At 35.1% G+C, this 19,027-nt stretch overlaps 1 protein-coding gene across 3 annotated transcripts in view; it reads left to right on the top strand.

The window, feature by feature from the left end:
- PCLO (piccolo presynaptic cytomatrix protein) overlaps positions 1-19,027 on the top strand; it is a 391,345-nt gene that overhangs the window by 232,483 nt on the left and 139,835 nt on the right. For all 3 annotated transcript variants that reach the window (XM_078060093.1, XM_078060092.1, XM_036107931.2), the window contains exon 7: positions 12,785-14,972. In XM_078060093.1, coding sequence (XP_077916219.1) covers positions 12,785-14,972 — 2,188 coding nt within the window. The remainder of the gene's footprint in view (positions 1-12,784; positions 14,973-19,027) is intronic.

Genomic DNA, 19,027 nt, shown 5'->3' with positions numbered 1-19,027 from the left:
TCAGTTTTTAAATATTTTCCCATGAGTGGTATTACTTATAATTTTATTTTTCACAAGTTACTCCTCTGTTAGCTTTTATTTTTCTTGTACATCTTCAAGAAGTTGAAATTCTTGAGCCTTTGCATGAAACATTTTGTATGTTTTAGTGTTCCCTGGGGGTGGGGTGGGGTAGAGGGATTGTTGGCCTATTTGCGGGATGCTTTATTAATGAGATAATGCATAGGACAGAATGTTGAATATTTTTATATTCAACTATTTTGTCTCATCACTGGAAACTGGTTGATATTGGGGGAGGGGAGACCCCTTGAAGGAATTAATGTTTTCATTGACATTTCAGAGTGAAACCCTGCTTCCAGTCAATTTATAAGGAAGGATGTGTAAACTCCTATTTCCTAACTTGTAGCCTTCTGTTTGCCTTAGAGCTTCATCCTCATCCTCTACCCCAACGTCCCAAAGTTAAAGGAATATGCTAGCTTATCCTCATGTATTTTAAAAAGATATCTTGTTTGCAGGGGAAAAAAACCTAGACATTTCAAATGCCTTCCTGATGCTTAAAGAGCATAGCTCTTTATAGATGATGTTTATACCATAAGAACAATGAATGGCCAGGAACAGGCAGAAGCAAATAAAGTCAGAAAGCAGAGTAGTTTGTATAAATATTATTCTTATCAAGGCAAGGACTTACCCTCACATTCACAGTATTTCCAGGCCTGGATGAAGAGAATTCAGATAGAGTGGGACAAATGATCCCAAGAGCAGTTTGTAATCTCCATTTCTGTAGATTATACTACATAATTAAAGAGCAGGTACCACCTCGCACTCATTATTACAATCCCAGTATTTAGTACAGTGCTACATATGGTATTGTCTCTTTTTCCAAAACATGTGCTTGACTTTTTTTTAAATTTACACCAAGCTGTTAGAAAGGTGTTTTTGTTTTTTGTTGTTCTTTTTTCTTAAACTATTTTCTAAGAAGGCAAGAATTTCCTGATTTTGAAATTGAGCTAAGCTATCCAGGTTATCTCTCTTAGTGATTGTGGTATTTAATTTCTTACACTAAATAATTGTCCTGTTTTCTTTGGGTTATAATCTCTTTTTTAATTACATCATTGATTCTCCTTTTGAATTTACAGTAACAGGGAACTTTTTATTTTTATTTTTTTAAAGATTTTATTGATTTATTTGAGAGAGAGAGAGAAAGCATGAGCCGGGGGCAGGGGGTAAAGGGTGAAACAGACTTCCCACCGAGCGGAGAGCCCGATGTGGAACTTGATCCCAGGACCCCAGAATCATGACCTGAGCTGCAGACACTTAACTGACTGAGTCACCCAGGCGCCCAACAGGCAACGTTTTAAAAAGGACTACCATTACATGATTTTTCAGTTAGCTTAGCAACTGAATGAGGCAGTTGTCAGTCTGGGGGAGGGGAGAAGCCCTGCATATTATGACCATTATACCAAACTATATCAAAGGACCATATGAACAAAATAGCCTTCTGACTTATTCCTAGTTCCTGAAGCTGTGGAAATTTCCCAAGTTTCTTATGGGATAGAAAGATTAATTTTCTGCCCTGAGTTGACTAATTCTCATAGTTGTAGGCACCCGTTTTTTTTTTTCCTCCCTGTTCCTTAATAAAAGTGTTTTTAAAAACCTGATTTATTATCTGTTTAATATTACTTCATATTAATCCAGGAGGTAAGAATTATTTTCTCAAAGAGATTAATTTTAGGATCATAAAATGTTTAACAAAGCAAACTAATCTAATACATTTCTATGCTTACTGCTTGACTCAGATTGCTACCGCAGCCTAGAATGTCTCTTCTTTCGCTTTTTATCCCAAGAGTTCTCTTACTCAAGGCACCATTCAAATCCCTGTTCCTCTAAGAAGCTTGCCTTTTCTATTCAGAGGCACTATGATATAGAAATACTAGCATTCTCTTTATCAGTTGATATATTAAATAACAAGAGATCAGTGATCTCTTTCTGAGACATCCTCTTGTATATTCTGCTCCACCAGTGTTTTTTGTTTGTTTGTTTGTTTTCTCAACCTGTAACTGTTTTCTTTTCTTTCCCTCTGAGACATGTGACAGTGCTGAGTGACATTTTTGATTGACATGACTGGGGGAGGATGTGCTGATGTTATCTAGTGGGTAGAGGCCAAATTTACTAATAAACCCTGCATGGCAGAAAACAGCCCCCCCCTCCCCCCGACATAAAGTCATGTGGTCAAAAATATCATTAGTGCCAAGATCTGCATGCAGATCTGACAAATTATTTGCCCGCTTTCTATACTCGTGGCCAAAACTATGTTGGTGCTTGTGTCGTGGGGCAACATGAAATGCTTTGCTGAAACCCTGAGAGATTGTATCTGTCGTTTATGAGTTATCCACATTCTCTGCCACATTATCATTGAAGGAAATTAAACTGGGTTGTCACAATTTTGTCTTTGACAAAGCCACACTGATTGCTACCCAATACCCTGCATTACAAGTCATTGCTAATGCTGGCACATTTACAGTTTCATGGTTTGTCCTGGGATTTCACACGATATTGGAGTTAATTTGACCAGTATGTAATAACCAGGATTGCCTTTTCCATCTGTAAAAAAAAAAAGAAAAAGAAAAAGAAAATGGATGGAGATTTTAATATAGATACAGCTTTCAAGGTGTTTATATGTATATATATATATATATATATATATATATATATATATATATTATATATATGAATATGTATTCACACACACACACAAATTTCATTTGCTCTTCCATTTTTCCTCTTTCTGTTTGCATAGAACACTCGCTGGATGTGTTTCCTTCTCACAGGTATTAATGCATCACCAGGCCAAAGTGAAACCAGACAATCCTTGGTGTTTCTCGGAAAATGTACGTTTCATACTGTTCCCTCCACATACAGATTATTCTCCTGTTTAAGTCCCATACATTCTTCAAGACCCAGGCTTTCTGAAAATCTTTAAAACAATAAATAAGGGGCACATGGGTGGCTCAGTTGGTTAAGCCTCCGACTTCACCTCGGCTCAGAACATGATCTCAGGGTTGGGGGATCGTGCCCTGCATAGGGCTCTGTGCTCAGGGCAAAGTCTGCGTTTCCCGCTCCCTCTGCTCCTCCCTTCCCCTCCCCCCCCCCCCCGCGTGCTCTCTCTCTCTCTGAATATCTCTCTCAAATAAATAAATAAATAAATAAATATATAAAAAAGACCCAGACTTTCTGTTATTGTTTAATCCATCTTTCCTTCCCCAGTCTTAAGGTAAGCCCTTTTTATTCTGGGTCCCAATACACTCTGTTCATATGCTCTTCTAATTTACCAGCTGACTTGTTATATAGATGATCTTTTAAGAGGTTGTGCTTTCTCTAGAAAATTATATTTATCTGTATCAAAATAACTTATCAATAAATCTATGTGGAATTATACTGTTTAGAAGTGAATCCACATCCCCATTATCTGAAAGTAAAGGGTCTTTATAAGAACTTTTCCTGCTTAACTGAAAGAATAAGCTTAAAAACTCAAGGTATTATCATGATGAAAATTGATTTTCAATTTTCGACATTTATGAAATAAAAATACGTTCCTTTGTCTCTCTAGTGGTACCGTGGTTTAGAAGTGTATCTCTGATATTGACAACAAGAGCTGCTTAGCAAAAAACAAATGGTTTCTTCACACAGCATCCTAAAAGATATTCCTGATTTACAAGTTCTTTGAGAATAAGGTTTAATTGAGCTTGTTTTATCTCATCCCTCTTAGTTCTGTGCCTTTAGTAACTAGAACAATGCATTTTAGAATTAGACTTAGCAACTACTGAAATAAATTAGTAAGTTGAATTTTGCCATATTTATTATTTATAGCAATCAATGAATAATTTTGGTCTAGCATCTATTCTTAGTTCAGCTTTTTGAAAAAAATAGGTTTCCTCCTTTACTTATCTTTAGATTGAGCCTAATTATTTTTTTTTAATTTTTTTATTGTTATGTTAATCCCCATACATTACATCATTAGTTTTAGATATAGTGTTCCATGATTCATTGTTTGTGCATAACACCCAGTGCTCCATGCAGAACGTGCCCTCCTCAATACCCATCACCAGGCTAACCCATCCTCCCAACCCCCTCCCCTCTAGAACCCTCAGTTTGTTTTTCAGAGTCCATCGTCTCTCATGGTTCTTCTCCCCCTCCGATTTCCCCCCCTTCATTCTTCCCCTCCTGCTACATTCTTCTTCTTCTTTTTTTCTTTCTTAACATATATTGCATTATTTGTTTCAGAGGTACAGATCTGAGATTCAACAGTCTTGCACAATTCACAGCGCTTACCAGAACACATACCCTCCCCAGTGTCCATCACCCAGTCACCCCATCCCTCCCACCCCACCCCCCACTCCAGCAACCCTCAGTTTGTTTCCTGAGATTAAGAATTCCTCATATCAGTGAGGTCATATGATACATGTCTTTCTCTGTTTGACTTATTTCGCTCAGCATAATACCCTCCAGTTCCATCCACGTCGTTGCAAATGGCAAGATCTTATTCCTTTTGATGGCTGCATAATATTCCATTGTATATATATACCACATCTTCTTTATCCATTCATCTGTTGATGGACATCTTGGCTCTTTCCACAGTTTGGCTATTGTGGACATTGCTTGAGCCTAATTATTTTGACAAAGACATAATGCACATGCATATATTTAAAGACTTTGGGATAGTGTGTCCATATACCTTAGCTATTTTTACTAATAGCCCTGACACCTCAGAAAGAGAAAAATTCCTTTCCTTTGCTATATAAGATGCATGTTATAAATGGACTCTCCTGAGAAAAATGTTGTTTAAAATAACTTTGGACTGAAAACTTATCTTGGAGTTTATTTGCCTCTGATCACAATTACTTCCTAGGTATTGCAATTGAAATTAGTGATTCTTCTAGTCCCTCTTTAACCTCCGTTCTATTGTTAGGACTTACTGTTCCTTTCCCTTGCCTCACTTTGCACAGCTATTTTAAAATATTTTAAATTTATATATGCAATACAATATTTTTTTTTTAGATTAAGGGCACCGGATTTGTCTAAAAACAACTTTTGCCAAGCTAGTCATCAAGGAAAATCTTATTAAATACCAAGACTTTTCTAGATTTTTGTCATCATCTCTAATCATGGCCTCCAACTACATCTTCGTTAATCATGATAAGCTTTCTTTTTTACATCTCTTGATTTTTTTTCTAAGCAATTATATTGTTTTGTTTTGATTCTCTGTTTTGGGATTGTTTACTCTTGTTTTACAACATATTGATTGAATTAGAATTAAATAACCAGGTTAGAAATTATTTATGGTCTTGAAAGTCAGTTCTTTTTAAATTGTAAGTTGGCCAGACATCATTTCAAATTCTCTATTATATTTCCATCTGCCCTTGGGGATAATAACTAATCTAGACTCTTTACTCGTTTTAACTCATTTATTCCTTAGACAAACCAATAATATTGAAATATTGAATACTAACCTCCTTTTCCATATAAGAAAACTGAGGCTCAGGGAGTTGAAGCAACCTGCTACTAGTCTCACAGCTAGTAAAAGAGCAGAGCTGGGATTGAAACTCTGAGTGTCTGCCCTGAGAGACAAGCTTTCAGTCACTGTGCTCCACTTCCTCTCAGTCAGGAGGAGTATGGCTGAGACCTTGACAAGTCTCCAACTTTGTGACTATTTCTATAGTCAGAGTTAAAGCGATTTTGTTACCAAGCAGAGAACAGCAAAGCTACTTAGGTTTGTGGAGACTGAGTGGTGAGCTACGCTAACTTAGTGAGTATCTACCTGCTTCCAACCAGCTTTGTCTCTCTTGCTTCCATGACTCACATCCGTGGCACACAAAATATTAATAAACACAAGTCATGGATGGTTAAATATTTGCAACCCTGGATGATAATTAGAAATCCCCAATACCTAGAATGCTTCTTTAGCCTATGACTTTATAAAAAGAAAAAAGAAAAAGAAAAAATTGAGTTCGACTAAGCCTCTTCTCTCAAGTAAAAATTATAAACTATGAAAGGTAAATTAGGAAAAAAATTATGTGTATGAGCAGTGAATAATAACTTATACAGTTCCTCATAATTTTATTTTTCCTAAGATTGCATATATACTCTCATTCCACTCAATGAATTCTGAGGAATTCAGTTCTTGATTCTAAAACTTTAAAAATAATTGCAAGTTCTTATGTTACCCATTTATCATTCTTTCATTAACAAATATGTGCACCCATTTCATAATCAGAAGCCATATCCTGGGGCACCTGGGTGTCTTGGTTAAGCAGCTGCCTTCAGCTCAGGTCATGATCCCGGGGTCCTGGGATTGAGCCCCACATCGGGCTCCCTGCTCAGTGGGGGGTCTGCTTCTCTCTCTCCCTCTGTGTGCTCACTCTCTGTCTCTCAGATAAATAAATCTTAAAAAAAAGAAGCCATATCCTAACGATCAAGGTTTATGCTCATTTCTGAAATTTAAAATATTTGGATGCAAATTCACAATGAATAAATCTTATGAGTCGGTGAAATATGGTAGAGTGATTCTGAAATTGTGGCTTGTTCCTCCTCACAGAAAAATCTCAAGAAATATGGGGAATTGGAGTGCCAAAAGCAGCTGTTTGGCATGTTATTTATTCCCTCTCTCTCACTTTCAATTCTTTTCATTTATTTAATTAAGTCAAAGGGTTGTTATGAAGATCAAATGGGACAACTCTGTAAAATATTTATTATGTATTGTTGTATGCATCTGTTAATTTAAATAAAGGGAGCAGAAAAATTATAACACAAGGCAGATAAAGACACCAAGGAAATGAATTTGGAAGTAATAAAAAAACTGAAAACAGAGGGTCTTAGACAAATATGATCTAATTAATTAGAAATAAGCCTCACATACCTTCTATTATTTTTCTGCTTTTAATATTTAGTAACTGGGAAAAGGGGAGAATTAAGGTCTTTGGATTATTAGTAAGAAAAGGAGAAAAAGGCATTTTGTAAAGAATATGCAGAAGACCTGAAAGTTGTGAATATGCTATTAAATGTTTGGGTAATTTTGTTTATATCAGTTGATTTTTGTTTATTTGTTTCAAGTTTTTTTTAAAAAATTCCAGTTAACATAGAGTGTAATATTAGTTTCAGGAGTAGAATTTAGTGATTCATCACTTACATAAAACACTGTGCTCATCACAACAAGCACCCTCCTTAATACCCATCACCCACTTAGCCCATCCCCCACCCATTTCCCCTCCAACAACCCTTAGTTTGTTCTCTATAGCTACAGTCTTTTTCCTGGTTTGCCTCTCTCTTTTTTTCCCTTATGTTCATCTGTTTTGTTTCTTAAATTCCACGTGTGAGTGAAATCATTTGTTATTTGCCTTTCTTTGACTGACTTATTTCACTTAGTGTAATACACTCAAGCTCTATTCATGTCTTTGCAAATGGCAAGATTTCATTCTTTTTGATGGCTGAGTAATATTTCATTGTATATATACACCACAGCTTGTTTTTCCATTCATCAGTCAGTGGACATTTGGGCTCTTCCCATAATTTGGCTATTGTTGATAGTGCTGCTATGAACATTGGGGTGCATGTGCCCCTTCAAATCAGTATTTTTGTATCCTTTGGATAAATACCTAATGATGCAATTGCTGGGTCATAGGGTAATTCTATTTTTCACTTTGGGGGAACCTCCATACTGTTTTCTAGAGTAGCTGCACCAGTTTGCATTCCCACCAACAATGGAAGAGGTTCTCCTTTCTCCGTGTCCTCGCCAGAATCTGTTGTTTCCTGTCTTGTTAATTTTAACCATTCTGACAGGTGTGAGGTGATAGCTATCTCATCATAGTTTTGATTTGTATTTCCCTGGTGATGAGTAATGCTGAGCAGCTTTTCATGTGCCTCTTAGCCATTTGGATGTCTTCTTTGAAAAAATGTCTATTCGTGTCTTCTGCCCGTTTCTTAACTGGATTATTTGTTTTTAATTGAGTTTGTCTTTTTTTTTTTTAAAGATTTTATTTATTTATTTGAGACAGAGAATGAGAGAGAGAGAGAGAGCACATGAGAGGGGGGAGGGTCAGAGGGAGAAGCAGGCTCCCCGCCGAGCAGGGAGCCCGATGCGGGACTCAATCCAGGGACTCCAGGATCATGACCTGAGCCGAAGGCAGTCGCTTAACCAACTGAGCCACCCAGGCGCCCGAATTGAGTTTGTCTTTAATTGTTGAGTTTGATAAGTTATTTATAGATTTTGGATGCTAACCCTTTATCAGATAAGTCATTTGCAAATATCTTCTCCCATTCCAAAGGTTGCCTTTTAGTTTTGCTGATTGTTTCCTTTGCTGTGCAGAAGTTTTTTTATCTTGATGAAGTCCCAGTAGTTCATTTTTGCTTTGTTTGCCTTATCTCAGGAGATACGTCTAGTAAGAAGTTGCTGATGTCAAAGAGGTCACTTGCCCATGTTCTCCTCCAGGATTTTGATGGTTTCCTGTCTCACATTTAGGTCTCTCATCCATTTTGAATTTATTTCTGTATATGATGTAAAAAAGTGGTCCAGTTTCATTCTTTTGCATGTTGCTGTCCAGTTTTCCCAACACCATTTGTTGAAGAGACTGTCTTTTTTCCATTAGATATTCTTTATTGCTTTGTTGAAGATTAGTTGACCAGATAGTTGTGAGTCCATTTCTGGGTTCTCTATTCTGTTCCACTGATCTATATGTCTTTTTTTTTTTTTTTTTTTTTTTTGCCAGTACCATACTGTGTTGGTCACTACAGCTTTGTAATATACCTTGAAGTCCAGAACTGTGATGCTGCAGCTTTGCTTTTCTTTTTCAAGATTACTTTGGCTCTTCAGGATCTTTTGTGGTTCCATACAAATTTTAGGATTGTTTGTTCTAACTCTGTGAAAGATGCTGGTGGTATTTTAATAGGGATTGCATAAAATGTGTACAATGCTATGGGTAGTGTAGACATTTTAACAATATTTGTTCTTCCAATCCATGAGCATGAAATGTTTTTCTATTTCTTTGTGTCCTCTTAACTTTCTTTCTTTCATAAGCGTTCTATAGTTTTCAGAGTACAGATCTTTTACCTCTTTGGTTGGGTTTATTCCTAGGTATTTTTATTTCCATGTTTTTATTTAAATTCTAGTGAATTAACATATATGGTAAAATTGGTTTCAGGTGTAGAATTTAGTGATTCATCACTTACATATAACACCCAGTGCTCCTCACAACAAGTGCCTTCCTTAATACCCATCACCCATTTTGCCTACCCCCCACCACTTCCCTCCATTAACCCATGGTTTGTTCCTAGGTATCTTATAGTTTTTGGTGCAATTGTAAAATGGGATTGATTCCTTGGTTTCTTTTTCTCCTGCTTCATTATTGGTATATAGAAATGCAACAGATTTCTGTACATTGATTTTTATCCTGCAGCTTTACTGAATTTGTGTATCCGTTCTAGCAATTTTTTGGTGGAGTCTTTCAGGTTTTCTACATAGAGTGTCATGTCATCTGCAAATAGTGAAAGTTTGACTTCTTCCTTACCAATTTGGATGCCTTTTAATCCTGAGGTTAGGACTTCCAGTACTTTGTTAAATAGTAATGGTCAGAGTGGACACCCTTGTTCTGTTCCTGACCATAGAGGAAAAGCTCTCAGTTTTTCCCCATTGAGGATGATATTAACGGTGAGTCTCTAATATATGGCCTTTATGATGTTGAGGTGTGTTCCCTCCATCCCTATTTCTTGAGGGTTTTTATCAAGAATGGATGCTGTACTTTGTCAAACACTTTTTCTGCATCAATTGAGAAGATCATATGATTCTTATCCTTTCTTTTATTAATATGGTGTATCATGTCAATTGATTTGTGAATATTGAGCCACCCTTGCAGCCCAGGAATAAATCCCACTTGATCATGGTGAATGATTCTTTTCATGTACTGTCGGATTAATATAGCTAGTATTCTGTTGAGAATTTTTGTATCTATGTGCATCAGGGATATGAGCCTGTAATTCTCCATTTTAGTGGGGTCTTTGTCTGATTTTGGAATCAAGGTAATTCTGGTCTCAGAGAATGAGTTTGGAAGTTTTCCTTCCATTTCTATTTTTTGGAACAGTTTGAGAAGAATAGGTATTAACTCTTCTTAAAATGTTTGGCAGAATTCCCCTGGGAAGCCATCTGGCCCTGAACTTTTGTTTGTCAGGAGATTTTTGATTATTGGTTCAATTTCTTCGCTGGTTGTGGATCTGTTCAAATTTTCTATTCCTGTTTCAGTTTTTCCAGTTTATATGTTTCTAGGAATTTATCCATTTCTTCCAGCTTGCCTAATTTGTCAGCATATAATTGCTCATAATAATCTCATATTTGTTTGTATTTCTCTGTTGTTGGTTGTAATCTCTCCTCTCTCCTTTGTGATTCTATTTATTTGGGTCCTTTTCCTTTTCTTTTTGCCAAGACTGGCTAGAGGTTTGTCAATTTTATTAATTCTTTCAAAGAACCAGCTCCTGGCTTCATTGACCTGTTCTACTGGGTTTTTTTGTTTGTTTGTGTATCATTTATTTCTGCCCTAATCTTTATTATTTCCCTCCTGATGGTAGCTTTAGGCTTCATTTGTTGTTCCTCTTCTAGCTCTTTTAGGTGTAAGGTTAGGTTGTGTATTTGAGATTTTTCTTGCTTCTTGAAGTAGGTTTGTATTCTTACATATTTCCCTCTTAGGACTGCTTTTACTGCATCCCAAAGGTTTTGGACTGTCATGTTTTCATTATTATTATTTCCATGTATTTTTTAATTTCTTTTTAATTTCCTGGTTGGCCCATTCATTCTTTAGTAGGATGTTCTTTAACCTCTATGTATTTGTAGTCTTTCCAAATATTTTCTTGTGCTTGACTTCAAGTTTCATAACATTGTGGTTGGAAAATATGCATGGTATGATCTCATTCTTTTTGTACTTGTTGAGGCCTGATTTGTGACTCTATTATGATCTATTCTGGAGAATGTTCTATGTGCACTCAAAAAGAATATATATTCTGTTATAGGATGAAATGTCCTGAATATATCTGTTAAGTCCATCTGGTTCAGTGTGTCATTCAAATCCATTGTTTCCTTGTTGATTTTCTGCTTAGATGATCTATCCACTGATGTAAGTGGGGTGTTAAAGTCTCCTACTATTATTGTATTATTATAAATTAGTTCCTTTATGTTTGTTATTAATTGTTTTATGCACTTGAGTGCTCCCAAGTTGGGGGCATAAATATTTACAATTGTTAGATCTTCTTGTTGGATAGACTCCTTTGTTCTGATATAGTGTCCTTCTTCATCTCTTGTTACAGTCTTTATTATTTTATATATTTTTTAAAGATTTTATTTATTTATTTGAGAGGGGGACGGGGAGGGACAAGCAGACTCCATGCGGAGTGCAGAGCCCAGTGTGGGGCTGGATCCCACAACCCTGAGAGCCAAAACCAAGAGTCAGATGCTTAAGTGACTGAGCCACCCGGTGCCCCTACAGTCTTTAGTTTCTCATAACTTTACCTTTTATATCACTTACTCATTCCTCTGATTCTTCCATCCTTGTGGTCATTACATCCAGTCTATTTCGAATCTCAGCTATTGCATTTTCTATTTTGGTCTGACTATTTTTTAGGTCTTTTGTCTCTGTGGTAAGGGACTCCCTGGTATCTTCTATGCTTTTCTCAAGTCCAGCTAGTATCTTTATGACTGTTGTTTTAAATTCTAGATCAGGAAGTTTACTTGTGTCTCTTTCAGTTAGATCCCTGACCATGACCCTTTTCTTGTTCTTTCTTTTGGGATGAATTCCTCCATCTTGGCATTTTGTCTAGGTCTCTGTCTTCTTTGTGTTAGGAAATCCTGTCTGTTTACATCAGTTTATTGAAAATAATCTGACACATGTTTTGATATTCTAAAATTGTATGATTCTCAAGATCAGTGATTCTTATAATACAAGTTTATGACAAACCAAATGAAACCTAACATATGTGACATTTCATCAATGATATAACTTATACGATTAAAAAAAAAATTCAGTGGGTTTTTATTGCAGTTAGTTCCCTCTGCTTCATGTATAAGTTGCTAAAACATTAAGAACAACTAAAATTACTAAAGAATAATAAAATTGAAAGAAAACATAAGACCCAATGGTCATGAAAATAATGAAATATTAAATAGAAAATTAGATCACTCTTTTTGGGGGGGGGAAGACATTAGAGATTTAAAGTTTTTCTTTCAGAATATTTCATGATTGGAATAGGAATGACAGCCACTTTTGGGTGGGGGTGGGGGTGGGGGAAGAAGTGGGAATGAGAAGATAGAAGCAAACAATTGAAATTAACAATGGTAAATGTGCATCTTCACAAATATAACTTAAATTTTAGACATCTAACACACATACTCTGGGAATACATTTAGCAAATAGTTTTATGTGTACTAAACAGGATGAAAAATGAGTTTCTAGAATTCTCTTAAGAGTCTAAATAAAATATAAGCCCACGTAGTAATGAGTTCTGTGCTTGATTTCCAAATTCACTTCTAATGTTACAGAAGTTGTAATAATAAATAACCAACTTGCCAAGAAAGGAAAATTTATTTTTCGGTTAATTGTATTTGTGACTAATACTTGAAATAATATATAGAAGTTTTGTTTTATTATGTTGTCATGGCTAAAACATATATGAAATCATTTTTATTTAAAATGTAAGTGATAAAGTTTTTAAATCTTTTTTCCCTTCTTAATAAAGTTTTATTTTTTGTGTATTATAGACAAAAGGTTCTCAAACCATGACACCCTCTGGCACCCAGAAAAAAGTTAAGAGAACTCTGCCAAATCCACCCCCTGAGGAGACCTCCACAGGCACTCAGTCAACATACAGCACAATGGGCACAGTTTCCAGGAGGAGGATCTGCAGAACCAACACAATGGCACGAGCCAAGATTCTCCAGGATATAGACAGAGAGCTTGATCTTGTAGAGAGGGAATCTGCAAAGCTGAGAAAGAAACAAGCAGAACTTGATGAGGAAGAAAAGGAGATTGATGCCAAGTTACGGTACCTGGAAATGGGAATTAACAGGAGGAAGGAGGCATTATTAAAGGAGAGAGAAAAGAGAGAGCGAGCCTACCTCCAGGGAGTAGCTGAGGATCGGGATTACATGTCTGACAGTGAAGTGAGCAGCACCCGACCAACCCGAATAGAAAGTCAGCATGGCATAGAGCGACCAAGAACTGCTCCCCAAACTGAATTCAGCCAGTTTATACCACCGCAAACCCAAACAGAATCTCAACTAGTTCCTCCTACAAGTCCTTATACACAATACCAATATTCTTCCCCAGCTCTTCCTACCCAAGCACCTACCCCATACACCCAACAGTCCCATTTTCAGCAACAGACTTTGTACCATCAGCAAGTTTCACCTTATCAGACTCAACCAACATTTCAGGCTGTTGCAACAATGTCCTTCACACCTCAAGCTCAACCTACACCAACCCCACAACCTTCTTACCAGTTACCATCACAGATGATGGTGATACAACAAAAGCCACGGCAAACTACATTATATTTGGAGCCCAAGATAACTTCAAACTATGAGGTGATTCGCAACCAACCCCTGATGATAGCACCTGTTTCTACTGATAATACATATGCTGTTTCTCATCTTGGGAGTAAGTACAATAGCTTAGACTTGAGAATAGGATTGGAGGAAAGAAGTAGCATGGCAAGCAGTCCAATATCAAGCATATCTGCAGATTCTTTCTATGCGGATATTGACCATCATACTCCACGAAATTATGTCCTAATTGATGACATTGGAGAGATTACCAAAGGAACAGCAGCACTAAGCACTGCATTTAGCCTTCATGAAAAGGATCTGTCAAAAACAGATCGTCTCCTTCGATCCACTGAAACACGTAGGTCTCAAGAAGTGACGGATTTCCTAGCACCTTTGCAGACTTCCTCCCGATTGCATAGTTATGTGAAAGCAGAGGAAGATCCCATGGAAGATCCCTACGAGTTAAAGCTTCTGAAACATCAGATTAAACAAGAATTCCGTAGAGGGGCAGAGAGCTTAGATCACCTTGCTGGTCTTTCCCATTATTACCATGCTGATGTGGGCTATAGACATTTTCCAAAATCAGAAAAGTACAGCATTAGTAGACTCACACTTGAAAAACAAGCAGCAAAACAACTACCAGCAGCCATACTTTATCAAAAGCAATCAAAACATAAGAAGTCACTAATTGATCCTAAAATGTCAAAATTTTCACCCATTCAAGAAAGTAGAGATCTCGAACCTGATTATTCAAGCTATATGACTTCTAGCACTTCATCTCTTGGTGGCATTTCTTCCAGAGCAAGGCTTCTTCAAGATGACATCACTTTTGGCCTCAGAAAAAATATTACAGACCAACAGAAATTTATGGGGTCATCTCTTAGCACAGGGCTGGGCACATTAGGAAATACCCTAAGGTCGGCTTTGCAGGATGAAGCAGATAAGCCATACAGTAGTGGCAGCAGGTCCAGACCTTCTTCCAGACCTTCTTCTGTCTATGGCCTTGACTTATCAATTAAAAGAGATTCTTCCAGCTCTTCCCTAAGACTGAAAGCTCAAGAGGCTGAAGCTCTAGATGTTTCCTTTAGTCATGCATCACCTTCTGGCAGAACTAAGCCGACCAGCTTACCAATTAGCCAGAGTAGAGGAAGAATACCAATTGTGGCCCAAAATTCTGAAGAAGAAAGTCCACTCAGTCCCGTTGGCCAGCCAATGGGAATGGCCAGGGCTGCAGCTGGACCCCTTCCACCAATATCTGCAGACACCAGGGATCAGTTTGGATCAAGTCACTCATTGCCTGAAGTTCAGCAACACATGAGAGAAGAATCACGAACTCGAGGCTATGACCGTGACATAGCGTTCATCATGGATGACTTCCAACATGCCATGTCAGACAGTGAAGGTAAATTGGGCCTCACACTACCTTGTTACTCTCAAAACTCAAACTCTTGTTTTTCTGCATGTTTAATTTTCCTTCTCCAAGGATGTATTCTACTTTTCTTAGTGCGTCTTTTGCATGTTTACTTCAATTTTATTTCTTGTAAATGGAAATTTGATCTTGTGTATAGATTTCCTAGCATGCTTTTCTTTATTTCTCTTTAGTTTATTCTTTTATTGTTGTTTCTTGATTGCTTGCTTGATTTGTTTGGTGTCCACTTTTCTAAAACCATTATCAAGTAATTGTGTCAATAAAATATGGTCATCCTTTAAATCCATAGTTGGAAAGTTTGTCATTGTATGTTTCTTTTATCTTTTAAAAATGCATTTCTAAATGTATTGGTCAGTTTCTTTCAGTTTGTGAAATTATTAATATTTAGAGCCATTAAGTACTATTCTGCTAGACTTTGTAATAGAAAATTATTTATGTTATTTTTGTGATATCATTGTTCATTAATTCAGAGATGTTCTATTTTTGAGAATCTTTGGCTAAATCCCTGATATTAGTGTAATGTAGAATTTTATAATTCTCCTTAAATAAAGGATTAATATTTTTATTTCTCTCACTATGAATACCATAATTGACAAGTTTGTGCATTTTGCATTACATACTAGAAAGCTTAGCACTAAATATGATACTGACAAAAAATAATCGTGTCAGTACACAGGAAACATTCTTTAGATTTAGAATCAAAAATTTGCTCACTACTTTTGTGAGTTTAACAAGCTGAAGGCCTCCTAGTTGGTATACCCATACAGGTTTTCCCTTGGCTTTGCTTTTTGCATCATCCCATTTTTTTATCCTAAATTGTTTTGCTAGTTTTTCTTTGAATAAATGATTTAAGGCAAGTATATACCTTAATTAAAAATTGCCTTATGATAATTTTGTTGTTGTTGTTGTTGAATCATATAGAATGATAGGATTTTAGAAAATTATCTACTCTAAATATAATTATGAAGGCAAGGGAGGAGAGGTAAAAGGTTATATAGAGTCCTTTCCATGCCAGAAGCACTCATGACTTTTGGTCCTCTTTTTTCCCCTCCCTCTATGGTTTACATTTGAATGTAGGTGCGGTTTGAGTCCTGGAAATAAAATATTTCTCATTGAATACAAATATTATTACTTCATGCCTTTGAAGACTGCAGAGCACTAAACTAACATGAACAACAGCCCTTTTAAATCTGACATTTTCCCTGAGGATTCACAGGAAAATAAGTGTTTATGAAAAGAATTTTACTTCTACTTCTATATATAGACACTAATAACAATTTTAGAAGTTCAAATCTAGATTTGAATAGGATTAAGATAAGTCACTGGATCTGAAAGTGGACAGATTCCTTTTCTTAGTGAAATCCCAACAGACTAGTTCCTTTCTGATTTATTTTCTTCTCTACAGGCTATTGGATTGACCATTTTTATTGATAATTATTCAATTAATAAAGCACTTCATTTGTATATTTTTTTATTTAGTCAATTGTTTGTATCTCTCTAGTTAAACAAGAGTTATGATATTATGTGGAAGCAGTTTTTTTCTTTTTTCACAATCCACATTTTACACACATTTTATACATATAAAACAATTGCTGCAGAGGAATAAAAAGACTCTTCAATAATCACATTGGTAAAATAACAAGATAAAACAAAAACTTCAACAGGTTTGTTGTATAACTAAACACCTAAGGCTGTGTGTGCACATGGAGCATATATTTGAGAGAATTTGACAAATTCATTTATTCATCATGGATGTTTTGTCAACATGGTGTCAGACATTTAGATTTTTCTAGATATTCCAAAATGTGGTATTTATTTACATACAACCATATAAAAATAACCAAATGTTTTATTTCTCATTGATATGTTTGGAAGATGTATACTTCTAATCATTAAGGACTGTATGAAAAACATTGTTTTCATAAAGTAGATGATGACACATCATGCAACATACAAAATTATGAAATGTATAAAGATTATACCAAAGAAATAAATAATTAAAGTGAAATTTAGATGAAATTACACAATTAAACTAAAACATATTTAAAAATTAACCAGATAAGAAATTTAGTCATAAAGAACATACAGATACAGAATTAGACAAAGGACAACTATAACAAATTGAATTATATATGTAGTAGTATGTGTGTGAATTGTAGTGATTATCTTTAAAAGTTATAGTTTTAAAATGTTACATTTTTTTTTTTTTTTTTTTTTGCTTTTAAATCACCTGAACATACTACTTTTCTTCTGGTAAAGCAATGGCCTACTTTTCTTTTGAAATCTTGGGATTCCTTGGGTTATTAAGGGAAAAAGTAGAAAATATTTTTCCTAATTACATAACTCATTTGTGAACTCATGAAATACAAAGAGTTTTTTAAATATATTTTTACCAAATATATGCCATATCCGTAATTCAGTGATACAAAGATCACTCTGAGGAGTGTAACATTCCAACAGGCTATTTAGTATTGGGTAGACAAAAACAAATTTAACTGCCTTCAAATTGTTGTGTGCTTTCTTTGAATTCAATTAAACTCTAATTTATAGATTCTTAGAATATTTTTCATATGTGTTCTATATGACTTTAGTTAATTTTGAAATAGCTCACTTGAGGTAAAGTCTAGATAAGCATAATTTACATTGCTTAGTATTTATGGCCATCAGCTTGAAGTCCACAATTTGATGTGCATGCATGGTTGGTTAACTACAGAGCAGGAAGCCCTTTTTTGGAGCAGATTTGGAGGAAAACTAAGCTAAAAACAAGTTATATTTATTTCTACAAACACAAATATTTTGTTGAAAACATTCTCTCAAAGTATACTCCAAGCCAAAAAAAAAAAAAAAAAATCAGTATAGTCTCTTTTAAAAAAATTTCCAACCAATTTTTGACACTGAATAGAACTGAACTATTCCTATAACTTTGAATAATGCTTCACCCGAAAATAGCATACTTTTATTTTACATACAAGATTTCAAGAAAATATCATCAGTTTAAAACAAGGAGATGTTAATCTCCAGGAAATTATTTAAGTTAATTTGGAAAATTTTATAAAATTCAATTTTTAAAGTACAGATCTACCATGGCAGATCAGATAATTGCAGTTATAAACAACTAACATTTATGTCCAATTTGCTATAAATTATGAAGACAGAATACAACTTAAAAGTAGATTCATTCACTCTGGTTGCACTTGATTGATCTATAAACTTTTACGCAAAACATGACAGACATCCTAACTTAATTACATATTGAGTTATTGTAAGAAATAGTAGACAAATATGTAATCAGAAACAAATTGACAAAACTTGGATCAGGTTGAGATTCTGCTTTATTTGTATAGACATAGCCAAGAAAACATGACTTAAAGGATTGTTTCAAGTGCAATTAGCAAAGTTATATATTTAAGTGAAATCATATACTACATAATCCAAGATATGCATTTATTAAAATCAATATAGATTATTTTTTTCATGAGAAATAAATAATAAGAATATGTAAGAAGTAAAATAAGATAGTGTTACTATGGTTGGGGATAGTCTAGTTAAAGTTTTTAAGAGACTAATGATTACATTATAAATTTGTTTGGTATTTACTTATCAAATTTCATTACATTAAATATTTTTTCATAAGTTTAGTTTTTTAGTGTCAAATTAAAACTATGAAAAACCATAATATATTATCAAGGAGATTGTGAGTCAAGATTGTATAAATATTAATGAAGTTCAAGGGACAAATTAATATTTTTTTAATATGTATATCACAATTAGGGTATTTAACTTCTTTCTCTAGTTGATGATTAATTTTTCTGTTTCATTCACCTCCCAAACATTTATTGAATGTTATGGCATTTGCAAGGCATTGTTTTTAGTGTTGAGGGAGGGGGAAAAAAAAAGATCTGAGCCTTATCCTCAAGCAGTTTAGAAGCTCCTATTAGAGATCAGATAAGCGCACATACAACCACAAACCAGGTATGTAATATTGCATTTCCTCAAATTGAAGAATGACTAAATTATGACACATCATC

The sequence above is a fragment of the Halichoerus grypus genome, chromosome 12 (assembly GCF_964656455.1).
Source record: "Halichoerus grypus chromosome 12, mHalGry1.hap1.1, whole genome shotgun sequence".
Lineage (NCBI taxonomy): Eukaryota > Metazoa > Chordata > Mammalia > Carnivora > Phocidae > Halichoerus > Halichoerus grypus.
Note: the sequence above shows the minus strand (reverse complement) of the source record. Positions and strands in the feature narration are given on the sequence as shown.